Source organism: Sinocyclocheilus grahami, unplaced genomic scaffold (assembly GCF_001515645.1).
Source record: "Sinocyclocheilus grahami isolate Dianchi unplaced genomic scaffold, SAMN03320097.WGS_v1.1 scaffold90.1, whole genome shotgun sequence".
Lineage (NCBI taxonomy): Eukaryota > Metazoa > Chordata > Actinopteri > Cypriniformes > Cyprinidae > Sinocyclocheilus > Sinocyclocheilus grahami.
In genome coordinates, this window is record NW_015505269.1 from 1730707 (window position 1) to 1753741 (window position 23035).

The window sequence follows — 23035 nt, forward strand, 5'->3', positions numbered from 1 at the left end:
AAAAAGTAAAAAATGGAAATGGTTATGTAAGATTGTTTCCATTGACATTTCTTTACAGTGCTATTACAAAAACTATTTTTGTACTTTATATAGTTTTTTTCCGCCCGTTTTATTTTATATTATTTTAAACTGTACATACTTTAGATCACATTTTTGTTTCTTACACCCATTGGAGTGATTTTTGTTTCATACACATATGGATTTGCTTCTCGGTGTGAATTCTGTTTAAAATGTTAAACTTATTTACGCATTTTATTATTTTTCTTTTTCAATTTTCTTTAACAAAAAAGCAGCTGTGCAGCATTTTTTCTGACAATTTGAAGCTGTCCCTGAATGTATTTTAAGAAAAAGTGTTGCTTGTGCTCTGCGACTGCGATAATATATGTTTTTCCCCCATCACTGTTGCTGTTATTCCCTCATAAGAGCCGGTCTGTCCTTATCAGTAGTGTTTTATTTCAGTATTTTCATGTGTGTGAGTGATCTTTGCTGTTTTCCTGCCATTCCATTGTATATATTTTTAATATTGACGAATCATTAATGAATAAAATGTACTGAAATCTAAAGGATTCAGATTATGTTGAATGCTTCAAGGTTATTTTCATTACGCACATAAAAAAAGGAAATAATGTTTAGTATTACTGATTAAAATGAATGTGACAGAGTATCTATTTTTTATTTTGTAGAAAAACATATACCCAACACTATACGACAAATGTATCTTTATGTAGTAGTACATAACGAAAGACTGGCCCATATATTTTTCTCTCATTGCTATTCCTCTTCTCACAGATTTTCTCCAGATTTGAATGATTTTGTACAAATTGTATGAAGCTTCGGTCACTTGACAACTGGCAGGGTTTTAAAAAATATTGTCATATTTTTACTTAGTGTATACAAATAAACACAAAATGTATTTAATTGTGTTTGTGTTACCGTTCACTCTAGTCAAAACAAACTTTTGTGAGCTAATACATCGATTATCATTGACGGAGTAGCGAGCTGTTCTGCTTGCGAGTATGATATTTGATTTTATACCACAGTTCAATAAACAAGAAGCCAGTGATAAGTGACTTACATTTCAGAGGTAATATTGAAAGTCAGTCTGTCTGTTTTGCTCCACCAACGAAGTTTCAAACGGGAGCCGGTGTTGTGGCGAATTTAACAACTGATTTGAATCACCGAGAAACACACACATCAGTGGCGTTTTGTTCCCGAATGAATCATTGAAGTAGAAAAATGAGAAAACGGCTCCTGAGAAATGAGAAAAATTCAGCTTAAACGTTGGTTTTTCGTTCATGGGTGGAAAAATGAATAAACAGCTTGAATATTCGATTTCTACATGTGGGCGGGAATTAAACGCCCCTTTCTGCTGATTGGTCAGCCGAGGATCAAACCGTGCCTTCATCAGGGGCAAGCTCAAGCTCAACCCGGTGTGCACCGTTTTGCTACGGTTTCCGGTTTGAACGACATGTTTCCTGGAAACGGTGTGCAACGGGGTTTGAGATGCGTTTTCTCTTGTTTGGCGGGTGTGTCAAACATGTCAGCCCAACCAGCAGCAACATGTATGTAAACCACGCAGTATTAAAGAGACAGCTGCACAATGTAATTAACATCCAAATAAATTCACAAGAGCAAGAATATTGTTTGCACATGTTTATTTACATTAAAGGCAAAATAACTGAAATAATAAGCGCACAAGTATAGATCTGGAACTTCTTTAAGTCTGTCTAAATATCATTTAGTAATTGCAATGTCTTCTGGTCCATATCTTTTTCTTAGGAAGGTGCGCTAAATACTGATTAATGTAACATAAAAATACTATACATATTTATATATTTTGCTATTGTATTATGGAGTGACACTTTCATCAACTTTTCTATACCCCTCTGATTATATAATGGTAAATATTACAATATCATAGCACAACAACAGTGATCAGCAATAATGATAAGCCTAATACTCACAATAAAAATAATAAGGTCATATAGATCATAACACAGTCTCGGAGGTAAGAAGTGGATTATCCTTCACCTGAAATGTTTGTCTTTTCATGAAATGCGAGGCAAATGTTGGATCACAATAATTAGGAACCACAGTTTCCACAAATCCCTTCATTTGATTGGGATGTTCTCTTTTATCCTGGGGGGCGAGGGCAGTGACTGTACCATCGAGCGTATTTTGCAGTATTAAACACGTATTTATACCGATTTCATCAGGCTCCGAAAATTCTTCAAAAAGAACACAAAGAATGGCCTTCTCAGCTGCCATAGTTGCAACTCTTGCGTCATCAGAACAGAGTGTTCAACGCACCACCGTTTCCGTTTAAAAAAACGTTCTACACCGTTTTTGTCTGGGCTGAACGCAGCCCAGTTCTTCCGCAGTTTCATGCAGCAGAATAATAGTCCTATATAGTAGTTTCAAATAGTTTCAATAGTTTCAATATTAAATCAAAAAACGAATGATCGAATGATACACAAATTTGTATCCTATTCTGCATCCAATTCTCGTCTCATCCAAAATCAAAATTACGAGAATGTTGTAGCAATTACAGAATTATGAGATTAAAGATATTGTTTTGAGAACAACGTCTTTAATCTCACAATTCTTTAATTGCTACAATTTTACTCTCACAATTTTGACTTTATTCTCAATATGTTATGAATTTATGTCGTTTTGCTATGACTATATTCTTGTAATCTTTTAGGCTATTAATAGTAATATAGTAAGTAGTAGTCGTGGTATACTGTGGGTTCAGCTGGAATCTTATTGACATTATTAAAATAATTCCAAGGGAAAGAAGGGAGTGCTAAGAACTGAAGCGCGTTCACAGCAGGCGTCGGTGGCGCGCACAGGCCGCGGCTGCAGACACAGAAGAGCTGATGGTGCTGGAGGCGCGCGACTGTAGCAGGATGGCGCACACCAAGCACACCATGTCCACTGATGTGGAGAGTCGCAGGCGACGGTCCACTGAGAGCTCAGGCGAGTATTTACTGTCTTCATACAGTTATTCAGAAGCTCAGAGAGACTTTAGTCTAATTGTGCATTAATGAGAACTGTTTTAGCCTAGTTTCTTTGCTTGTCTGCATTGTTTGTTTTGGTTCCAGTGATTCTCCTAATCTATAGAAATTATTTACTTTTTTTTGGTTGAGATGTTAAATTATGGAAACTTTGACATCAGTTAGTCGTTTTAGTGAATGCTGACAAATAAGAAAGGACTCAGATTTGTAGTGGGATTTTGGGAATGTGTCACACCTGGAAGGAGAGACTGATTTCACTTGTTCTACCAACGCCATTGATTGTTTTTTCTACTGCAAATACAAAGTTAAAAACATACGTGATGTGCAAAAAAATGTGAAATATTTAAGTATTTGTTTGTTTTTAATCTGTCACCAATTTAAAGGCCATTTCCATACATATATCATCACTACATTGCTTAGATCTAACAAAAAAAACATCGTAAGAGTTTTACTTTTTTTTAATTTGGTTTTATTTATTATTTTAAAGAAAATTAGATTTTTTTTTTTGTTGTTGGAATCATTTAGTATTGTGATCTTTGACTTCTAAAATATATGTTAAAGTTTTAAATATAACAATTAATTCATGCTCAAAGGAACATTTGGCTTGTTATTTTCAAATATGATAGTAATCATTGTCTGCTGTTTAGTTATTTTTATTGCTTTGATTTTTTGATGATCTCATGCCGTGATATCAATTAGCAATGCAATAAGACACAGTTGATTCACTGATGTTCTGTGGGAAACTGATGTTCATGTGACCATCAGGAGTCTTTCGTTAGTTCCAGACTGACTGAAACCTCTAAATCTGCTGAGTCATTGATTTCTTTCTCTGTATGACCTTTAGAGCCCCTCTGGGACCATGACCCCAAAGGCCGCCGCTGTAGCTCCCAGTGTGACAGACTGTGTGTAGCTGGAGCATATCTTGAGATCCCAGATACTCCTTCCCCCTGCACCTCCCAGTACTTTGGACACTACACCCCAAAATGCCTCTCTGCCCACAGTGAGTGTCTTCCTATAGTCTGTCTACTCGATTCATAAGTGCAAAAATAGCAATTAAAAAGTTTATGAAAGTGAAATATGAAAAGAATATGAAAGTTTCTGGGTTATTATAGTTATATATATATATATATATATATATATTAATAACCAAAACTACAGTTAAAATCATTAAAATAAATAAAAAATAAAATAAATGCAAACAGAAATATTTTTCTTATAAATATAATTTTTTTTAATTCTAATAACATCCCCCCAAAATGTAGCAAAATATGCTTGAGATTAATATTTTTATTATGCATCTTTTCTAATCCAGCTGCATTACTCTGCAAAATGTGTGAAAATATTATTTAATTGTGCAAAGTATATGCAAGAAATACTAGCTATGAAATTTGGCCCTTGAAAGAACAAGCAATCACCCTTTTTATTCCAAAGAATTATTGCAGACTTTTCTCCAAAAAAAAGATGAATAATTTTGTTCTTTGTTTTCTTCAGGGCATTCCCTGCATTCACGGTGCACAGATGATGTCTGGCAGGAAGCGAGCATCAGAACCACCATCCGAGCAGACAACGAGGTGGAGGCACATAAACTTGCCAACAACTACAGGGTGTGTAAATATGAGTGCTTATTAAATATTCCTGTTTTTAATAACAGTCAGAGATTTTTCCAGAGTGAGAAAAAGAAAACAGAACAATCCTTGGAATAAGTGGAGGAAATGTTTCAAATGATTCGTTTATGTCTGTATGCCAGTTTGGTTTCAGGAAATGGAAGAGTCATGTAACCGAACGACCCATTGAAGACAGATCTGATGTAGTTAAAGAGCTTTATTCTGACCTCAACTATATCAAACATCATTCAGGTTAGAAAAACTTTAATGAGAAAATTAGATGCATCCCAAAAATTACTGAACATTATAAATGTATTGATGTCATTGCTATAGATTAAAAATTGTTAAACAAAGTTAAAAAAAAACATTTAAAAAGTGCAAACCTGCCTTTCAAGAAAGAACAATTCACAAAAATGTCACCAGTTTGTGACCGGAATTAATTGTCTGAGAAAAGTCTAGCATCATTTGTTTGCAGATGCCATGTGATTTTTATATTTTGCAGTCTTTGCAGTGGCATTCCTGAATTTTTAAGTGTGGTTTGAATGTTTAAATTATAGTGTGTTTGTTAACTGTGATGTTTTTACTCCTAGGATCACTGGTCACTGTTGGGAATGTGATATATGTATTGCTCTTTGGCTGGTGGATCTCCTTATTTTACTTCTTGGTTAGTCTGCTGATGTTTTGCACCATTGCTGGGATCCCATATGGTATGTCAGGGTTCTTTTGTTAACTCATTCTTATTAGTAATCCATTCCAGTTGCATTTGACACTTTATTCCCATTTGAATCTGTTCTCTCATATTTTATGATAGGAAAGCTCTGTGTACAGCTGTCAGGTTATTTCTTATGGCCATTTGGAAAGGCATTACAGAAAGTAAGTGAAAAATCTGCAGAACTTTCCTCAAACACATACAGGTAGCCTTTTCATGTACTGTATTTTTTTAAATTCTGTCACACTGTTGATTCGATCTGCAAAGCCTAGTTAAATAAGCTTCTCTTAATGCCTGCAGCATGGCAGATGACATTCATTCCAAACTCTGCGGTTTTCCATGTTTTAATCCATTTTTACTTCCAAGGATTCACCATCACTGATTTCAAATCTGAATGTGAAATCTCTCGTCTGACTGCACGTTTTTAATTTCTTCTTTCAGAGCAGCAGCCTGGTGAGAAAATGTTGTATGAAATTCCCACATTGTGAGGCTATTCCGGAGGTGGATGAGATAAAGGAGACTTCGGAGGTGAAAGAGTCTACACCTCTGCTGCGCTCCGCTCCTGCCATCACCACAGAAATCCCTTTGACTACACCGCCTCCAAAACAGACTCGTTAAAATTCTGTCACACTGTTGATTCGATCTGCAAAGCCTAGTTAAATAAGCTTCTCTTAATGCCTGCAGCATGGCAGATGACATTCATTCCAAACTCTGCGGTTTTCCATGTTTTAATCCATTTTTACTTCCAAGGATTCACCATCACTGATTTCAAATCCGAATGTGAAATCTCTCGTCTGACTGCACGTTTTTAATTTCTTCTTTCAGAGCAGCAGCCTGGTGAGAAAATGTTGTATGAAATTCCCACATTGTGAGGCTATTCCGGAGGTGGATGAGATAAAGGAGACTTCGGAGGTGAAAGAGTCTACACCTCTGCTGCGCTCCGCTCCTGCCATCACCACAGAAATCCCTTTGACTACACCGCCTCCAAAACAGACTCGTTACTGGGTGAGACTGTCAGTTTTGAGCAGTTTATTTAGCTGGTAGGCCATCATTATACTGTAAATAATTCTTGGGGTTTAGCGCATGGTTGTTAAAGTTGATGATTGGGTTGCTGGTTTGAAGACCAATGAGGGGTAAGACTAAAATTTGAATTCACAAAATTGATATCTTAATGTTTTCTTTCTAGTGTCGTCTGAGTACGTATGTTTGGCTGGTGTTGGGATACCCCCTGCTGGCTGTGGTTCATTTCCTGGCTATCTTCCTGTCCTGGATGCTGGTTTTCACCATCCCGGTGTCAAAGATGAACGTCAGGACCTTGAGCATCATCCTGCTTATGCCACCAGAGGAGGTCATAATTCGGACTGTGAAAAAAGTAAGCATTATTCTGCTGTTTACATTTAGTAGATCATCTTTTTTTTTTTTTTTTTTACTAATGGTTGCCATGTTTTCTTTTCTTTAGGCACAAGGTTGTGAGACCAGAGTTCTGCTGTGCTGTTACCGCGCCTTTAACTGGTACTACTATAAATTTACTGTGGATGGGATCAATGTGTTTGCTGTCAGTATCCTTTGTTATGGGTGTTTATAAAACTCACTCACATAAAATGGTACCTTTTTTATTTATGATTTATTTATTTTTTGTGAAATATACATGGTGGGAAAAAATAATGATAAAACCCGAGGTGAAAATATAATAAGATGTGTAAAAATAATACATAGTAAAAAGTAAATAAATATATACTTATTAAATAGTACACTAAAATGTTGTAAATAAAACAAAAATGATTGGAGTAAAAACGTTTTTCTTTTCTTTTCCCCTTCAGATATTTTGCATTTATTTAATTTTTTAAATGCCATTTCTTTGTACTTGTTTGTGAAATTTCTGAGTGAAAAATATTTCTAAAATTTTTTTTTGGTGCGTAAATAACACTGAAATTGTACCTATTGCTAAATACCTTTTGCTAGCTTTATTGTACAAATGATATGCACCATTTTTTGTCATGGTAAGATCTTTAAAAAACTTTATTCAGATCTGTTGCCTCTTGTTATTATCACCCTGGTGATCGGCTACATGGACAAAGATAATTATTATGTGAGCTCAGAGGCAAAGTTTGCCACAGCAGTGAGCTCTATTATCCCATTGTCTTACTACATTGGGATGGGGATAGCAAGGTAACATTAAAAATCCTAACTTGATTGCTAAAAGGATGTTTGTTTGTACCTGTTTTAGGTTAATATTTTTATAGTTTTTATATTATGGTTAATATTTTTATAATTTATATTGTAATGTATTATATTACTTTCCTCAGAGTATTTTCTTCTGCTTTTTACTAATAATTATTTTAAATTTGTTAAAGAAAGATTAATTTTACTGTGTGAATACCATTGTTTTCCCTGTAGTATTTCCGCACAGAGTAACTTTGCAGTGGGAGCGGTAGTAAACGCCACGTTCGGTTCGATTACGGAGATGGCCTTCTACATCACAGCTTTGCTGCAGGGTCATCGTGCAGGAAATAAGTGCTACGCAGAGATCGTCAAATCTGCTCTGACAGGCACGCTGCTGGGCTGTATCCTCTTCGTACCTGTGAGAGCGAGTGTGTGTGTTTATGTGTGTGTGTTCCTGTGCTGGTGCTGCTGCTTCCTCACACTCTCTAAAAACTGCCATGCTGTACATTAAAACATTTCCTCTAATGGCTGCATTCTGTGTGAGTGTGTTTTAGGGCATCTGTATGATCATCGGCGGCTGCAAACACCGAGAGCAGCGGTTCAACAGCAGGTCGGCAGGGGTCAGCTCAGCTCTGCTCTTTATATCAATAGGAGGTGAGAGAGCTAAAAATTCACTGTATTTATTAAGTGGAATGAATTATTTTTTACCTTTCACCTCTGTCTGACCACAGGTGTTTTCGCCCCCACGCTGTTTTCAAAGGCTTATGGAAACTTTATATGTGAGGGCTGTAACAACTTGCCTGGTAACACCACAAATCCCTTCTTATGTAATAACTGCCACTACGACCTGGTTCGTTGTTTACTTAATAAAATTCAAGTCATTTAGACATATTTTAATGATGCAAAGCACAGTAGTTAAATATATGGCCATGATGTTTTCCTACAGAGCGAAAACAACCGACCTCTTTTTTTGAGTCATATCGAGTGAGTATCTAAACGCATTTGTTTTATTACATAAAGACTTTTAAATGCATAAATGACGTCTTTGTTTTCAGGCCTTTAGTGTACACAATCTCTGTCCTGTTGCCTGCTGCATATCTCATTGGTCTGATCTTCACCCTTAAGACACATTCGCATATTTATGATATCCACACCAGTGATGCCCACTGTCATGGTGCGTATTTGTGGTTTTGCTTTTGGATTATGCCATTCTGGTTGTATGATGTTTTATTATTTATTGTACTAATTATTCTGCTTGTGTTAGATGTTAGTGACCATGGTGCAGTGGTTCACTGGTCTAGATCGAGAGCTGTAGTGGTGCTCATTTTGGCTACAGTAATGATGGCAGCTTGCGCTGATCTCAGCACTGAGCACATCAAACCTATCATCTCTAACTCCAGTGTCTCACAGGTACATTTTATTTTATTTTTAAATAAAGTAAAATATAAAGTTTAAAAAATACTTAAATTATTCCTTCATTTTGTTTTCATATGGAATTTATTTTATGATTTTCAGGTTATTTTGGTTTGATAGTTTTATTTATATTACTATAAAATCATTTATAAAAGTAATTTCCCATTTTTATGTTTCACAAATGGAATTCAATTAAATATTTCCTATGCACAGTCCCTGTTCCTGCTCTGTAGTTAATCTTGAATATTCACATATTATAAATATCGCAGTATTTTATTGGAGTTACTGTATTGGCCATGGTTCCCGAGCTTCCTGAGATAGTCAATGGGATCCAGTTTGCTCTTCAGAACAACATCAGCCTCAGGTTACAATAATTTGGTGTTAAAATAGATATGCATTTCACTATTTTCACTATGTAATTTGGATGTAGCTTTAATATGGGTATTTGTTATCATGTAGCCTGGAAGTGGGGAGCTGTATTGCAGTTCAGGTGTGCATGTTGCAGATACCGCTACTGATCTTGTTCAATGCTTTTTATGTAAGTCACACTAAAAAAAAATAATAATTGAGTTGTTTCTGTTACTCGGTTCTGCAGTATGACAAGTTCTTTCTGTTTCTCCTAAGGATGTTGGATTCGTTCTCATATTCAGTGATTTACACCTCTGGGCAAGCATCTTTAGCGTTATTCTGGTCAACTACATATTTATGGATGGAAAGTCAGACTACTTCCAGGGTAAGTGTTGTTATTAGTATTCTTGATTAGATGAATGATTTGTACAAAATTAAACCTCTATCATCATTTATGCACCATCATGTTACTGTACAATACCTTTATGTAAGGAACAGCCTTGAAAATCCTGCCTGACAGCCATGATCACCATTTACTTTCATTGTATGAAAAGAAAAGCTTGGACATTCCGCTATAAATCACTTCTTTGTATTCCACTGAAGAAAGCAAGTCATACAGGTTTGATAACCTGATAAAGGCTGATAACGCAATTTTCATTTTTGGGTGAGCTAATAAAATAAAAATATAAATTTAAGGTATAGTGTATGAACGAACGTATATCAGTTTGTTTATTGTGAATTTCTCTTGTGCTTAAGACAGTTAATAGCATCATTAAATTTAATACAGTTTGGTTGGATTAGTACAATTAGTTCAGGCTGCATTGTTACATAAAATTAGTGATTTAATAACTTTTTTTTATTTTAACAGGAACCGCTCTGGTGGTTGTGTACCTTATTCTTCTGGCTTTGTACTTTTTTGCACCTGCTCCTCTTGGATGTTGAGAGAAATGGCTTTTTCCCTGTTATCTTTTATTGTTGACATGTATAGTGTTTTTGTGTATTCTTGTCTTATATATATATATATAGTAAAATGTTGAATATTTTCCAGCATGTGACGTATGCAAGCTCTTACTTGTGAGCCGGATAGAAGCTGGGAGCGATTTCACTGTGTTCACTTGAAAATGCATAAAAATATTTAACATTCACAAAAAAGAATTAGATGTCGCATCTATCAAAATGAACAAATAAATTTTGTATTCCTTTCATTAATTTTTCTTGAACTTGTGTATGTATGAATAGCAGATCCAATGCAGCCACCAGTTTGAACAAGTTTATTAATTTTTCAACAATAAAACACAAAACTGGAACACAAGTTACAGGTAACCGGTGAGTACCTTGAACATATGCTTCACAGCTAAGGAAGCGAAGTCCAGTGAGACCACTTGTCTCAGAAAACCCCCCCCCACAAATGTAGGGACTCCCGTCACTCCATGCAGACCGTGTGAAAAGTTTCGTTGAAATTATTTCTGGAAATAAATGTGGTTAAATCAATGGCCATGAACTGTAACAGGTTAAATAACCCAACAAGGCAAAATGCATTAACTCTGAATTCATGAATGCTGTATTAGGTGTTTCGACCAGAGATGTTTTGAATTCAGAGCTTTAGGCCAGCATAGTAAAAGATGCTCTGCTACATTATTGCTAAATGACAGGAAGGTTATCCATTTTTCTGTACAGATATACGTAAAATGTTGAATATTTTCCAGCATGTGACGTATGCAAGCTCTTACTTGTGAGCCGGATAGAAGCTGGGAGCGATTTCACTGTGTTCACTTGAAAATGCATAAAAATATTTAACATTCACAAAAAAGAATTAGATGTTGCATCTATCAAAATGAACAAATAAATTTTGTATTCCTTTCATTAATTTTTCTTGAACTTGTGTATGTATGAATAGCAGATCCAATGCAGCCACCAGTTTGAACAAGTTTATTAATTTTTCAACAATAAAACACAAAACTGGAACACAAGTTACAGGTAACCGTTGAGTACCTTGAACATATGCTTCACAGCTAAGGAAGCGAAGTCCAGTGAGACCACTTGTCTCAGAAAACCCCCCCCCACAAATGTAGGGACTCCCGTCACTCCATGCAGACCGTGTGAAAAGTTTCGTTGAAATTATTTCTGGAAATAAATGTGGTTAAATCAATGGCCATGAACTGTAACAGGTTAAATAACCCAACAAGGCAAAATGCATTAACTCTGAATTCATGAATGCTGTATTAGGTGTTTCGACCAGAGATGTTTTGAATTCAGAGCTTTAGGCCAGCATAGTAAAAGATGCTCTGCTACATTATTGCTAAATGACAGGAAGGTTATCCATTTTTCTGTACAGATATACACAAGGACCAAAATATCATTAGCATTGTGCTGACCAAATAGTTTTATTTACTGTAAATACATCAAGTGCTAGAAAGCTTGATGAAAATAGTAAGTGTGCATCTTTGTTGTATTAGAAATTCAGGTCAGCTTTTTCTAGAATAGAATTTGAGTTAAATAATAATAAAGTGCTTTTAGCAAAACTGTTTAATTTAGCACATTATCACATCTTGCTCAGTAAAGGCACTAGATCAATTAAATGTCAATGTGTCAGTTTAAACATTTGGATGAGGGTTGATTTGTTTAAGGAAAAACATTTTATTTCAGTAAAAGCATGAAAAGTAAATTGAGGAGCACCTTGTTCACAGTGATGTAACGATTGGTTTACAAAACTGGGTGAAGCATGGGAACAGCTCTGCTATGACTGTACAGCTTTGTTGAAACATTGGTCTGGTGTTTGTGCCTTAAGTGCAGATGAAACTGCAGATCTGAGCAACAGCATTCAACCTAAAAATCAACAATCTCTGTGAAAACCCATTTTGTTAAAACATTCAACTTTTCAACATTGTTTTGCACCATTTTCATTGAAGTAAAACTTTAAATCACAATCCCAGGCATCAATAGTTCTGCATAAGTCTGTACAGATATCCAATCAGTTAATTGCTAATTGAACACCGATTACATCACTTCGGATTGAATATTCATGCCATGGTGTGGTGATTCATAAAACTCCATTCTTTGACGGGAGAGGAAATATAATTAAGATACATCAGTAAAAACAACTCAATATCACTACTGAAGGCCAATAAATAACAATAATACAATCTCAAGAAGAAAAAAAAACAGCTTTCATTCAGGTCACTGACCTGTAGTGTTTGAGAAAAGAGCCTTCTAATGGATATTTATGTTTTGTATTGATTTTCAAATCATTAAAAGGTGCATACGCAAAAACAAAAAAGGCATCCTACAGTTTTTGGTTTTAAGGCGGGCTGTGTTAGGATGGGGTGCATTAGTCGATTCAGTTCTTCTTGTCCACAAGCTGGCTTCAAGTGCCATCGTCCTGCCCGTGATCAGCTTCAAAAACAAAAGGAAATAAAAAGGTACACACATAGTACATACACGATCTGTCTCTCACGCTCACAGCTCCCTCGCCTCTTTATTTTAAGCGTTCAATGAGTTCCTGGGTGAGGCCCAAGTTTAGCAGCTGTATCGGGGTAAGTTGGGCCAGGTGTGGGAAGGCTTTGAGTAGACGCTCCCAGCACAGTTCCAGCAGACTGGGCACTACCAGCCAGATCTTAAACAAGGAACCAGTCCTCTTGTTCTCATGGATGTTCACCACGCCGCCGTGGATGTACATGCAGCCAGCCTGAAAAATAAAAAAGGATGTTTAGAACGATTTTAGACTCTTGCGTGTGTAAAAGAAACCCTTTGTTAACACCATTAAATGTACAAAGATGACCAAAAAAACAAAACTGAACTGACCGGGGTAACAGCAGCACAGTGGAAGTACGCAGGTTCAGGCATCACTGCAGGTAGTTTATTCCACTGAAACGTCTGCAGGTTGATTTTCCACAGGTCATCCAGTATTACTTCACCATTGTAACCTCCACATATAAATACATCTGTCACAGAGAACAACAGTGATCACACACTGAGCTCTACAAAGTAACTTAAATCAAATATTTACATTGTTAACTTCTTACCATTTTTAATTTGCACACAACTATGACATCTCCGAGGGGCTGGGTATCCTGGGGGGGGGGACAGAATAAGCACGCAATACAAACACTCACAGTGTGCTTTCCACTGTCAGATGTCAAATTTATTAAGATGAGAATTGCATTACTAACCTATTCTTTCATGAGGCTTAGTTGTGATTTCCTCCCAGGAATTTGTTTCAAGGTTATATGCGTGTATCTAATACAAACATTTGGGACAACTGTCATTTATATTAAAATTTCTAAAAAAAAAAATCAATCCATTTAATATGTAAATTTTCTAACCTGAATACATATGACAATTGAAGTATGAATTACAGAGATGTTTTCAGGTTTCATGAGCAAGGCCCATTAGTTCAAGTACACAAATGAAGTCATGTAACACTGACTAAAATGGTGATTCATGGAAACATTTGTACCTTGTCTAATGGGTAAGAAGTCCAGGAAGTTCCCCCTCCTAGAATATATATCCTCTGTCCATCATGGGCTATCTCATGCCTATATCTATACAAAAATTTAGAAGGAAGTTTGGCATATCTTCTCACAGACCGACATTTTAGCATCAGACAGCATTCATAAATGTGTTTAGTGACCCTAGCATTGTTTAAAATAAAATTAAAAGGTCAAAAGTCACTTACCGCTCCTCAGGCAGGTCATCTGGAGGGTTGTTGGGTTTCAGATGAATCCACTCACGTGTCGTCAGATCCAGTCTGTGGAGATCTGTGCTGTAGATGTAGCCCGTCGTACCTCCAAATACATAGAGGAAGCCGTTTATTATGGCCATCGCCTGCAAAACAAATCACTCAATTAATCTATGCAGGTTAGTATGATTACTAGTTCACTTACTTTTCATTAATAGGTTACATCATATACTTTTTTTAAAATTTTTTATTAAGGCTTTTGTACCTGTCCATATATTCGATTGGGTTTCTTGCCCCTGCAGTTGAGGAGGGACCAACGTTTGTATTTAACATTGCAGACATGAACATCATTTCCATTGTTTTCCCCAAATGGGATTCCGGTCCCGCCAAACACAAGCAGGTTGTTTCCGTGCAAAACAGCTGTTTGATGTACACAGAAGATGGTCAAGTGAGGTAAGAGGTTTAAAATAATTTTATATAATATAATAAAAACAATAAATTATACAAAAATGTATACTATACTTATACTAAACCCAAAAAAATCAAACACACACACAAAAATCATGTTACCTGACATTGAAGCCAGTTCAGTAGGCATAAAACCCTCGGTGCGGATCTGTTGCCATGTCCCTGTGGCGAAGTGGAACCTCCACAGCTCCCTGAACAGTGGGTAGTCTTCGTTCTCCGAGCCACCTGATTCGTCATAGTCGGGGTTGTATCCTCCGAACACATAGAGGTTGGTGTTGTCAGCCACACAGCGATGGCCGCTCCGGGCTGGAGGTGCTCTGTGACCTACCGAGACAGACAGCAGCCTATCGATGACGAGACCAAGATAAACAGCTACACAGCTCAGTTAGTGGCGAAGATGAGAGGTCCTCACTGAGTTTGTCTTCAAAGGTAGAAGGAAAGATTTAATATGTGGGAAAAAATGATATCCAATATTTGCTGCTGGTTTCGCACTGTTATTATTCCGAAAGCACAATACAACGTCAGCGGGACAGTTCTGGAAAGAAAAATTGGAGATTAAAGATATTGGAGTTCACAGAGTCACCTGCGAAACGAAAACTGCTATTAGTTTAGTTACGACACATTAGCCATTATGATTTCACTACATTTAAAGGTAAGCAGTTAGAAAACAAATATGTACCTGCATTTCAGATATAAATTAGATGAGCATACTCATTTTTAATTAGATCAGCAATATTATGAATAAAGTGAGCAAATCCAATCCACCCATCCTACTTGAAATGAATACTTGAGGCTGTAAATTAAAACGGAGTAAGCTTCATAATCTCCAACCAGATTTACTCATATTTAATGCAGCAGAGTTTTATAACGAGATACAAATATGGACAGATGTGGAAGTGACTCGATTCAGGAATCAGGATTAGCCTTAGATGAACTTCCTTCTCTTAGGCAAAGCTTCAGAATGTGCTTTTGTATATTCCATATTTGTTCAGTATCATAGAAATACACAAAAGAAGGGCATACATATAGGTAACAGTGACCCCAAATTAATTAACAACTAGTTAAAATCCGCATAAGCCCTCATTTTTGGCAAGCCCTAGTTAATTAAACGTTTATGTCAAAGAAGCTATGGCCACTGACCCAAAACACAATGCACAGATACACAAACAGGATCTTAGAAGAAACAACTTTTCTAAACATATGCTTTTATTTGTTTTTATTTATTAATATAGTAATAACGATAATATTATTATTATTATAACAATAATAATAAACAATATATGTACATTTATATATTATTTACACATTCATATGTACATACATATATACACAACGTTATTATGATTTGTATAATAAACAATATTTAATATATCTATTTCTATTTATTATTACTATAATCAATAACATGTCATAATAAATGTATACATATAAAAATATAATTAAAATGAAAACAATACATTTTTAAATATATGAACACATTTGAGAGAGAGAGAGAAATATTTAAATATAAAATATTATAATTAACCAAAAGGTATTGTAACATTTGCATACATCTTTTTTTGTCCCAGTGTGCAAAACTTTGATAAGCTGACACCCAACTTGGTGGATTCATCTTTTGAATCTCTGAAAAGAATTGATCTGCACAGTCCACTACGTCCACTACAGCACGTGCAATCTAGCAACCTCACCCTTGCAAATTTCTTGCCAGTGAATTTGCCTTGAAACCCAGACGCTTCACCTGAGTGAAAGCATCACAGGGAAGAGCTAATAAGGATGGGAGGGCACTGAAAAAACAACAACAAAAAAACAACAACTGACAAATCAATAAAAATAAAAAGACATCATTCACAACCAGACGAACACTTTGACCTTTTCCGTTTTTTATATTTAACACCCAAGCCATCCTGCCCCAGCTTTGCCCCCAATGAAAGCATAGCAGAAAGAGCCCTGGCGAAAGAGCAGTGGTCTTTTTTTTCACCACAGTGAGGAAAAGCAGTTTTGAAGAGAGGGAGGGTGGGGACAGCTTGGGGAGGCCTCCAGATTTGCCATGTGGGTTTTCTTTTTTGAAGTTCAGTTAAAGGCAGATTTCGTCCTATTACCCACCTTCTCTTAAAAACCTGTTAGGGATCCGTAGACTGGGGCAGGGCTGGCCAAGGAGTCTTCGAGCTTGTACCCAGGAAACTCTCTTCTTAGAGCCTGTTACCACAATTACCGCAGTCAGACAGACAAAACAACAACAACAAAAGGACAACGTAAACAGACAAACACCCTGCCCAACACTCAAGGGGTCAACAAATGGGTTTTTAGGAATAGAGAAAGACTATTGTACAATAAAGTGAGTTGGTATGTCACATCTCACAGGGAAATAAAAACTTCTCAATGCACACGTTCCACAGTTTAAGTAATCTGTGCAATAGCCAAGAAAAACATTAAGAGGCGCATTTAAAAGGACCACAATATACTTAAGAGTTCACTAGCATGTAAAAGCAGCATAAAGCCCATTTGGTACTAGTGCATGAACAATATTCTTAGGAAGAAAGAAAACATGTACATTTGTACCATAAAACAAAATACTCCTGTCTGAAGAAGGGAGGAAAGTTATGACAAGAAAACAACAACTTATTTTCCCCATTATCAAACCCAAAACACAGTATTTAAGTTAATAGGATATATTAGATATATTATTCGTACTAAACAGAAGATATCGTATTGTATGTGTCCAAGACAAATTTCCATCGGGACAATAACAAAAACAATCTTATCTTATTAGGATATTGCAGATATCGCAATTTTGACAGTTAATTATAACGTTCAAAGGTTTGGGGTTTGTAATTTTTTTCTTTTCATCTTATTTGTTTTTTGCAAGGTTCCGTTAAATTGATCAAAAGTCACAAAGACATTTACAAGGTCACAAAAGATCTTTCAAATAAATAAATGCTGTTCATCTGAACTTTCTATTTATCAAAAAAAAAACTTTATTATACTTTATTATTATAAATGTTTCTTGAGACTTAAGTAATGACTGCTGAAATTCAGCTTTGCCATCACAGGAATAAATTGCACTTTAAAATATAAGAAAATAGAAAACATGTACTTTAAACTGTAATAATATTTCATAATATTACGGTTTTATTCTATTTTTGATTATAAAAACGTAGCCTTGGTGAACAGAAGATACTTCTTTCAAAAACATTAAAAAAATAAATAAAACTTTCTGTCACTTAAAGAGGGATTTAATCATTTTTCTTTTCATCTTATTTGTTTTTTGCAAGGTTCCGTTAAATTGATCAAAAGTCACAAAGACATTTACAAGGTCACAAAAGATCTTTCAAATAAATAAATGCTGTTCATCTGAACTTTCTATTTATCAAAAAAAAAACTTTATTATACTTTATTATTATAAATGTTTCTTGAGACTTAAGTAATGACTGCTGAAATTCAGCTTTGCCATCACAGGAATAAATTGCACTTTAAAATATAAGAAAATAGAAAACATGTACTTTAAACTGTAATAATATTTCATAATATTACGGTTTTATTCTATTTTTGATTATAAAAACGTAGCCTTGGTGAACAGAAGATACTTCTTTCAAAAACATTAAAAAAAATAAATAAAACTTTCTGTCACTTAAAGAGGGATTTAATCAGGGTTTCCACACCATGTAACCAATTAATTTGTGTTTGTGATTACTGGAAAATTATTTTTAAAGGGCATTTTACAGAGACTGGCAATTCATACACAAAAAATAATTAAGAGACTAACAAAAATTTATATTTACTTACAAATATTATTTTTTTTATTAAATCCATGCCTTCAAAAAACAAATCCTAATATTTACAGCTTTTCCATGCCAATGTACTATGTTGATACATCTGAATTCAATGTTTGGAAACAATTGAAAACACAGTGATAACTGGTTTGCTTTGGTTTAAGCATTTGTACTGGTTTCTATTGACTCCACACAAAGCAAACGATACTTGCACACCAGTGATGTTAGACAGAGCATTGCTATGCATTTGCTTAAACGTTCTGGGCGGTTAGAAGTCAAAAGTCACCCAAAGTGTGTGAACAGACAGTTAGCCCCCTCAAAAGACAACCCGAAGATGTCCACTGAAGACATGAAAACCGCCGACCACAACAGCACATATTACTATTGCACCAATCAAGTCACATGGTTAGATTTGAGGTTTTTAAGATTGTCATATGCAAAACATCATCTGAGGGAAACATTTACAATAAACCAGCTGCCTCCACATGAGACGTGTGTATTGTGCATGACACCCAACAGCCTCAAAATACATGTTAAGAACAACCTTTGCATACCATTTAACATTCTGCATTCATTCTAATCCATGAAGCCTGTGACGAATAGATGTGCTCACTGTAGATTTTTTTAATCACTCATCATATATAAACAGAGAGGAGGATACAGATGGCTAGAGCTGCAGGCTATGAGATGGGTGGTTGAATATCATTAAATGTCCTAAAGCGACACTGCAGCACTGTTTTAATGCACTACAGCTACAGAAACAATTGCATGCTGCGTATGTCTTACAGATGAAAGATAAAAAAAAATTTTTTTTAAAAGCAAAGCTCACGGGATATTTACACAACGACTTTGAGTAGAACCAGACTCTATGACAGAGCTGGTCTTTTATTTACTCATGAAATTGTATTTACCCATGTGCTGATCTGTGGCACTAGTTAACGGTCCAAACAAACGACCAAGTGAAATACATCCCTGAATTATAGACATTACACTAAACACTGAGTAATTCTGTGTTAAGCCTTGCCACATCCATTCTTTTTACTCCTGGTGTGCATTAAAAATCATTTAGTCAAACATGCAAACAGAATTGAACTTCAACATTTAATCTAGAAATATAAAAATATTTTAGTTACAAATTTACCCCATTTATACAGTAGATAATTATGCTAACAAGTATAAAATGACTGCAAACAGGTTTGTTTATGGCTGAAACAAATTCAGTCTGGAAACCAAGTGCTTAAATTAGAGTTAAAGCATCAACTGTTATTATAAATTGTAATATCAATATTGGCACCTTTCGTAGTATATTGGCACTTGACAAGCTGATCAAATAGTTGTTTAAAAATAATGAAACGCTAATTGCAGATATAAAAGTATTACAAAATATTCTTATCACTTCATTTACATCAAAAAATAAGTCTGACAGCAGTAACTAAAATGCAAATGGACTTGTCAAGCTAGATCCACAAGCTATCAGTATTTAATGCAACCTTTATTTTATTAAATTAACATAAAATGACGACTACAATGCAATAAATATAATATGCGATAAACATAATAACACATGTGAATTTGTAAAGTTTGTAATCAAAACAAAGGCATTAGCGACACGGCTAACGCTAGATGCTAGCAGCGCAAGAGATGTGAGATATAAAATAACTGTGCTTTATTTCGTGATAAAATAGAAAGAAAATGGGTGTTTCCGGAAGAAATAATGTTATCTTTGTGCTTAATTCAAGCTGTTAACTGAGTCCTCACTGACCTGCGGCTCTTAGCGGAGGCCTTCCAGACAGCCGCTCAAACTGATTGAGTCTGTCCGGGCTGTGCGCTGCTTCTGCGGCAGACATCGCTCCAGAAATCACGCTGAAATCATCCACCTACACGCACTCGCAGACGACGGGACTTCCTTCAGCAGACAGAGGCGAACCGCAGAGCATAACTCAGCCCATTCTCCCCTGGAAGAGTCGTTTAAAATGAAATAGATGGACCTGACCGGATCTCCCTTGCAATGAACGTGAAGGCAGAAACGCTGGTAAAAACCTTCAAGATGGCCCCAAAAAAACACAAGCTATGAAAATAATCAGACATAATTGGATGGTTTTTATGCCTTTCAAAATAAAAGTCTTCATAATAAACGTCAAACTTTACAATAATGGAACCAAGAAATAAAAACAATGTAATGCCGGGTGTTTTGAGTTGTACAATTTTGATAAATTTGGTCTAAATACTTCAAGCTCACCCAAAAATGTCCAATCCTAAAAAATGCTGTTGCATAAACTATATTTTTATATTTTAGATTTAGAAAAACACCAGTATGTTATACATTAAAGGGGTCATATGATGCTTTTTTAAAGATCATTATTTTGTGTATTTGGTGTAACAGAATATGTTGACATGCTTTAATGTTCAAAAAACACATTATTTTTCAAATACTGTACATTATTGCAGGTCCTCTATGCCCTGCCGCTCTCAAATGCTTCGTTTTCTACAAAGTCCCTCCTTCTGACAAGCAGTCTGCTCTGATTGGCCAGCTGACCCAGTGCATTGTGATTGGCCGAACACCGCAAGCACTCGTCGGAAATGTAACGCCCCTTACCATAATCGCCAGCTTCATCTTTCAAAATAAATATAAAGACAGAGCTGGAAAGGGGAACAGAGTCGCGTGACAGACACAGTGATGAAGCTGGTATGTGTTTGCAGTACACAAGCCACGGTTATGACAGCTGACTTCACTGTGATGTGACCCTGTCTCTCTCTCACACACACGCGCACACACACACACACACACACACACACACAATATTCTTAGGAAGAAAGAAAACATGTACATTTGTACCATAAAACAAAATACTCCTGTCTGAAGAAGGGAGGAAAGTTATGACAAGAAAACAACAACTTATTTTCCCCATTATCAAACCCAAAACACAGTATTTAAGTTAATAGGATATATTAGATATATTATTCGTACTAAACAGAAGATATCGTATTGTATGTGTCCAAGACAAATTTCCATCGGGACAATCACAAAAACAAACTTATCTTATTAGGATATTGCAGATATCGCAATTTTGACAGTTAATTATAACGTTCAAAGGTTTGGGGTTTGTAATTTTTTTCTTTTCATCTTATTTGTTTTTTGCAAGGTTCCGTTAAATTGATCAAAAGTCACAAAGACATTTACAAGGTCACAAAAGATCTTTCAAATAAATAAATGCTGTTCATCTGAACTTTCTATTTATCAAAAAAAAACTTTATTATACTTTATTATTATAAATGTTTCTTGAGACTTAAGTAATGACTGCTGAAATTCAGCTTTGCCATCACAGGAATAAATTGCACTTTAAAATATAAGAAAATAGAAAACATGTACTTTAAACTGTAATAATATTTCATAATATTACGGTTTTATTCTATTTTTGATTATAAAAACGTAGCCTTGGTGAACAGAAGATACTTCTTTCAAAAACATTAAAAAAAATAAATAAAACTTTCTGTCACTTAAAGAGGGATTTAATCAGGGTTTCCACACCATGTAACCAATTAATTTGTGTTTGTGATTACTGGAAAATTATTTTTAAAGGGCATTTTACAGAGACTGGCAATTCATACACAAAAAATAATTAAGAGACTAACAAAAATTTATATTTACTTACAAATATTATTTTTTTTATTAAATCCATGCCTTCAAAAAACAAATCCTAATATTTACAGCTTTTCCATGCCAATGTACTATGTTGATACATCTGAATTCAATGTTTGGAAACAATTGAAAACACAGTGATAACTGGTTTGCTTTGGTTTAAGCATTTGTACTGGTTTCTATTGACTCCACACAAAGCAAACGATACTTGCACACCAGTGATGTTAGACAGAGCATTGCTATGCATTTGCTTAAACGTTCTGGGCGGTTAGAAGTCAAAAGTCACCCAAAGTGTGTGAACAGACAGTTAGCCCCCTCAAAAGACAACCCGAAGATGTCCACTGAAGACATGAAAACCGCCGACCACAACAGCACATATTACTATTGCACCAATCAAGTCACATGGTTAGATTTGAGGTTTTTAAGATTGTCATATGCAAAACATCATCTGAGGGAAACATTTACAATAAACCAGCTGCCTCCACATGAGACGTGTGTATTGTGCATGACACCCAACAGCCTCAAAATACATGTTTAGAACAACCTTTGCATACCATTTAACATTCTGCATTCATTCTAATCCATGAAGCCTGTGACGAATAGATGTGCTCACTGTAGATTTTTTTAATCACTCATCAGATATAAACAGAGAGGAGGATACAGATGGCTAGAGCTGCAGGCTATGAGATGGGTGGTTGAATATCATTAAATGTCCTAAAGCGACATTGCAGCACTGTTTTAATGCACTACAGCTACAGAAACAATTGCATGCTGCGTATGTCTTACAGATGAAAGATAAAAAAAAAATTTTTTTAAAAGCAAAGCTCACGGGATATTTACACAACGACTTTGAGTAGAACCAGACTCTATGACAGAGCTGGTCTTTTATTTACTCATGAAATTGTATTTACCCATGTGCTGATCTGTGGCACTAGTTAACGGTCCAAACAAACGACCAAGTGAAATACATCCCTGAATTATAGACATTACACTAAACACTGAGTAATTCTGTGTTAAGCCTTGCCACATCCATTCTTTTTACTCCTGGTGTGCATTAAAAATCATTTAGTCAAACATGCAAACAGAATTGAACTTCAACATTTAATCTAGAAATATAAAAATATTTTAGTTACAAATTTACCCCATTTATACAGTAGATAATTATGCTAACAAGTATAAAATGACTGCAAACAGGTTTGTTTATGGCTGAAACAAATTCAGTCTG

General features: G+C 35.4%; 2 protein-coding genes across 3 annotated transcripts; one reads left to right on the forward strand and one right to left on the reverse strand.

Annotated features, from left to right (window-relative positions):
• The first annotated feature begins 2738 nt into the window (after positions 1–2738).
• cax1 (cation/H+ exchanger protein 1) lies at positions 2739–10528 on the forward strand. The gene is made up of 20 exons (XM_016274832.1): positions 2739–2979; positions 3862–4017; positions 4509–4621; positions 4765–4873; positions 5212–5328; positions 5433–5494; positions 6156–6335; positions 6517–6702; positions 6790–6889; positions 7358–7499; positions 7728–7911; positions 8048–8147; positions 8225–8343; positions 8440–8477; positions 8549–8667; positions 8758–8903; positions 9176–9270; positions 9366–9444; positions 9531–9639; positions 10123–10528. The coding sequence occupies exons 1-20, from the start codon at positions 2880–2882 to the stop codon at positions 10194–10196; spliced, it is 2328 nt and encodes a 775-aa protein (XP_016130318.1). The 5' UTR covers positions 2739–2879; the 3' UTR covers positions 10197–10528.
• A 985-nt stretch (positions 10529–11513) lies between these two features.
• klhdc10 (kelch domain containing 10) lies at positions 11514–20224 on the reverse strand. Of its 2 annotated transcripts, XM_016274830.1 has the most exons (10): positions 19933–20224; positions 16504–16596; positions 14503–14724; positions 14198–14352; positions 13930–14078; positions 13711–13795; positions 13424–13490; positions 13277–13324; positions 13056–13195; positions 11514–12939 (listed from the first exon to the last, which is right to left on the reverse strand). In XM_016274830.1, the coding sequence occupies exons 1-10, from the start codon at positions 20015–20017 to the stop codon at positions 12730–12732; spliced, it is 1254 nt and encodes a 417-aa protein (XP_016130316.1). In that variant the 5' UTR covers positions 20018–20224; the 3' UTR covers positions 11514–12729. The 2 variants fall into 2 exon arrangements, with proteins under 2 accessions (XP_016130316.1, XP_016130317.1); XM_016274831.1 differs by lacking the exon at positions 16504–16596.
• Between the last annotated feature and the right edge of the window lie 2811 nt (positions 20225–23035).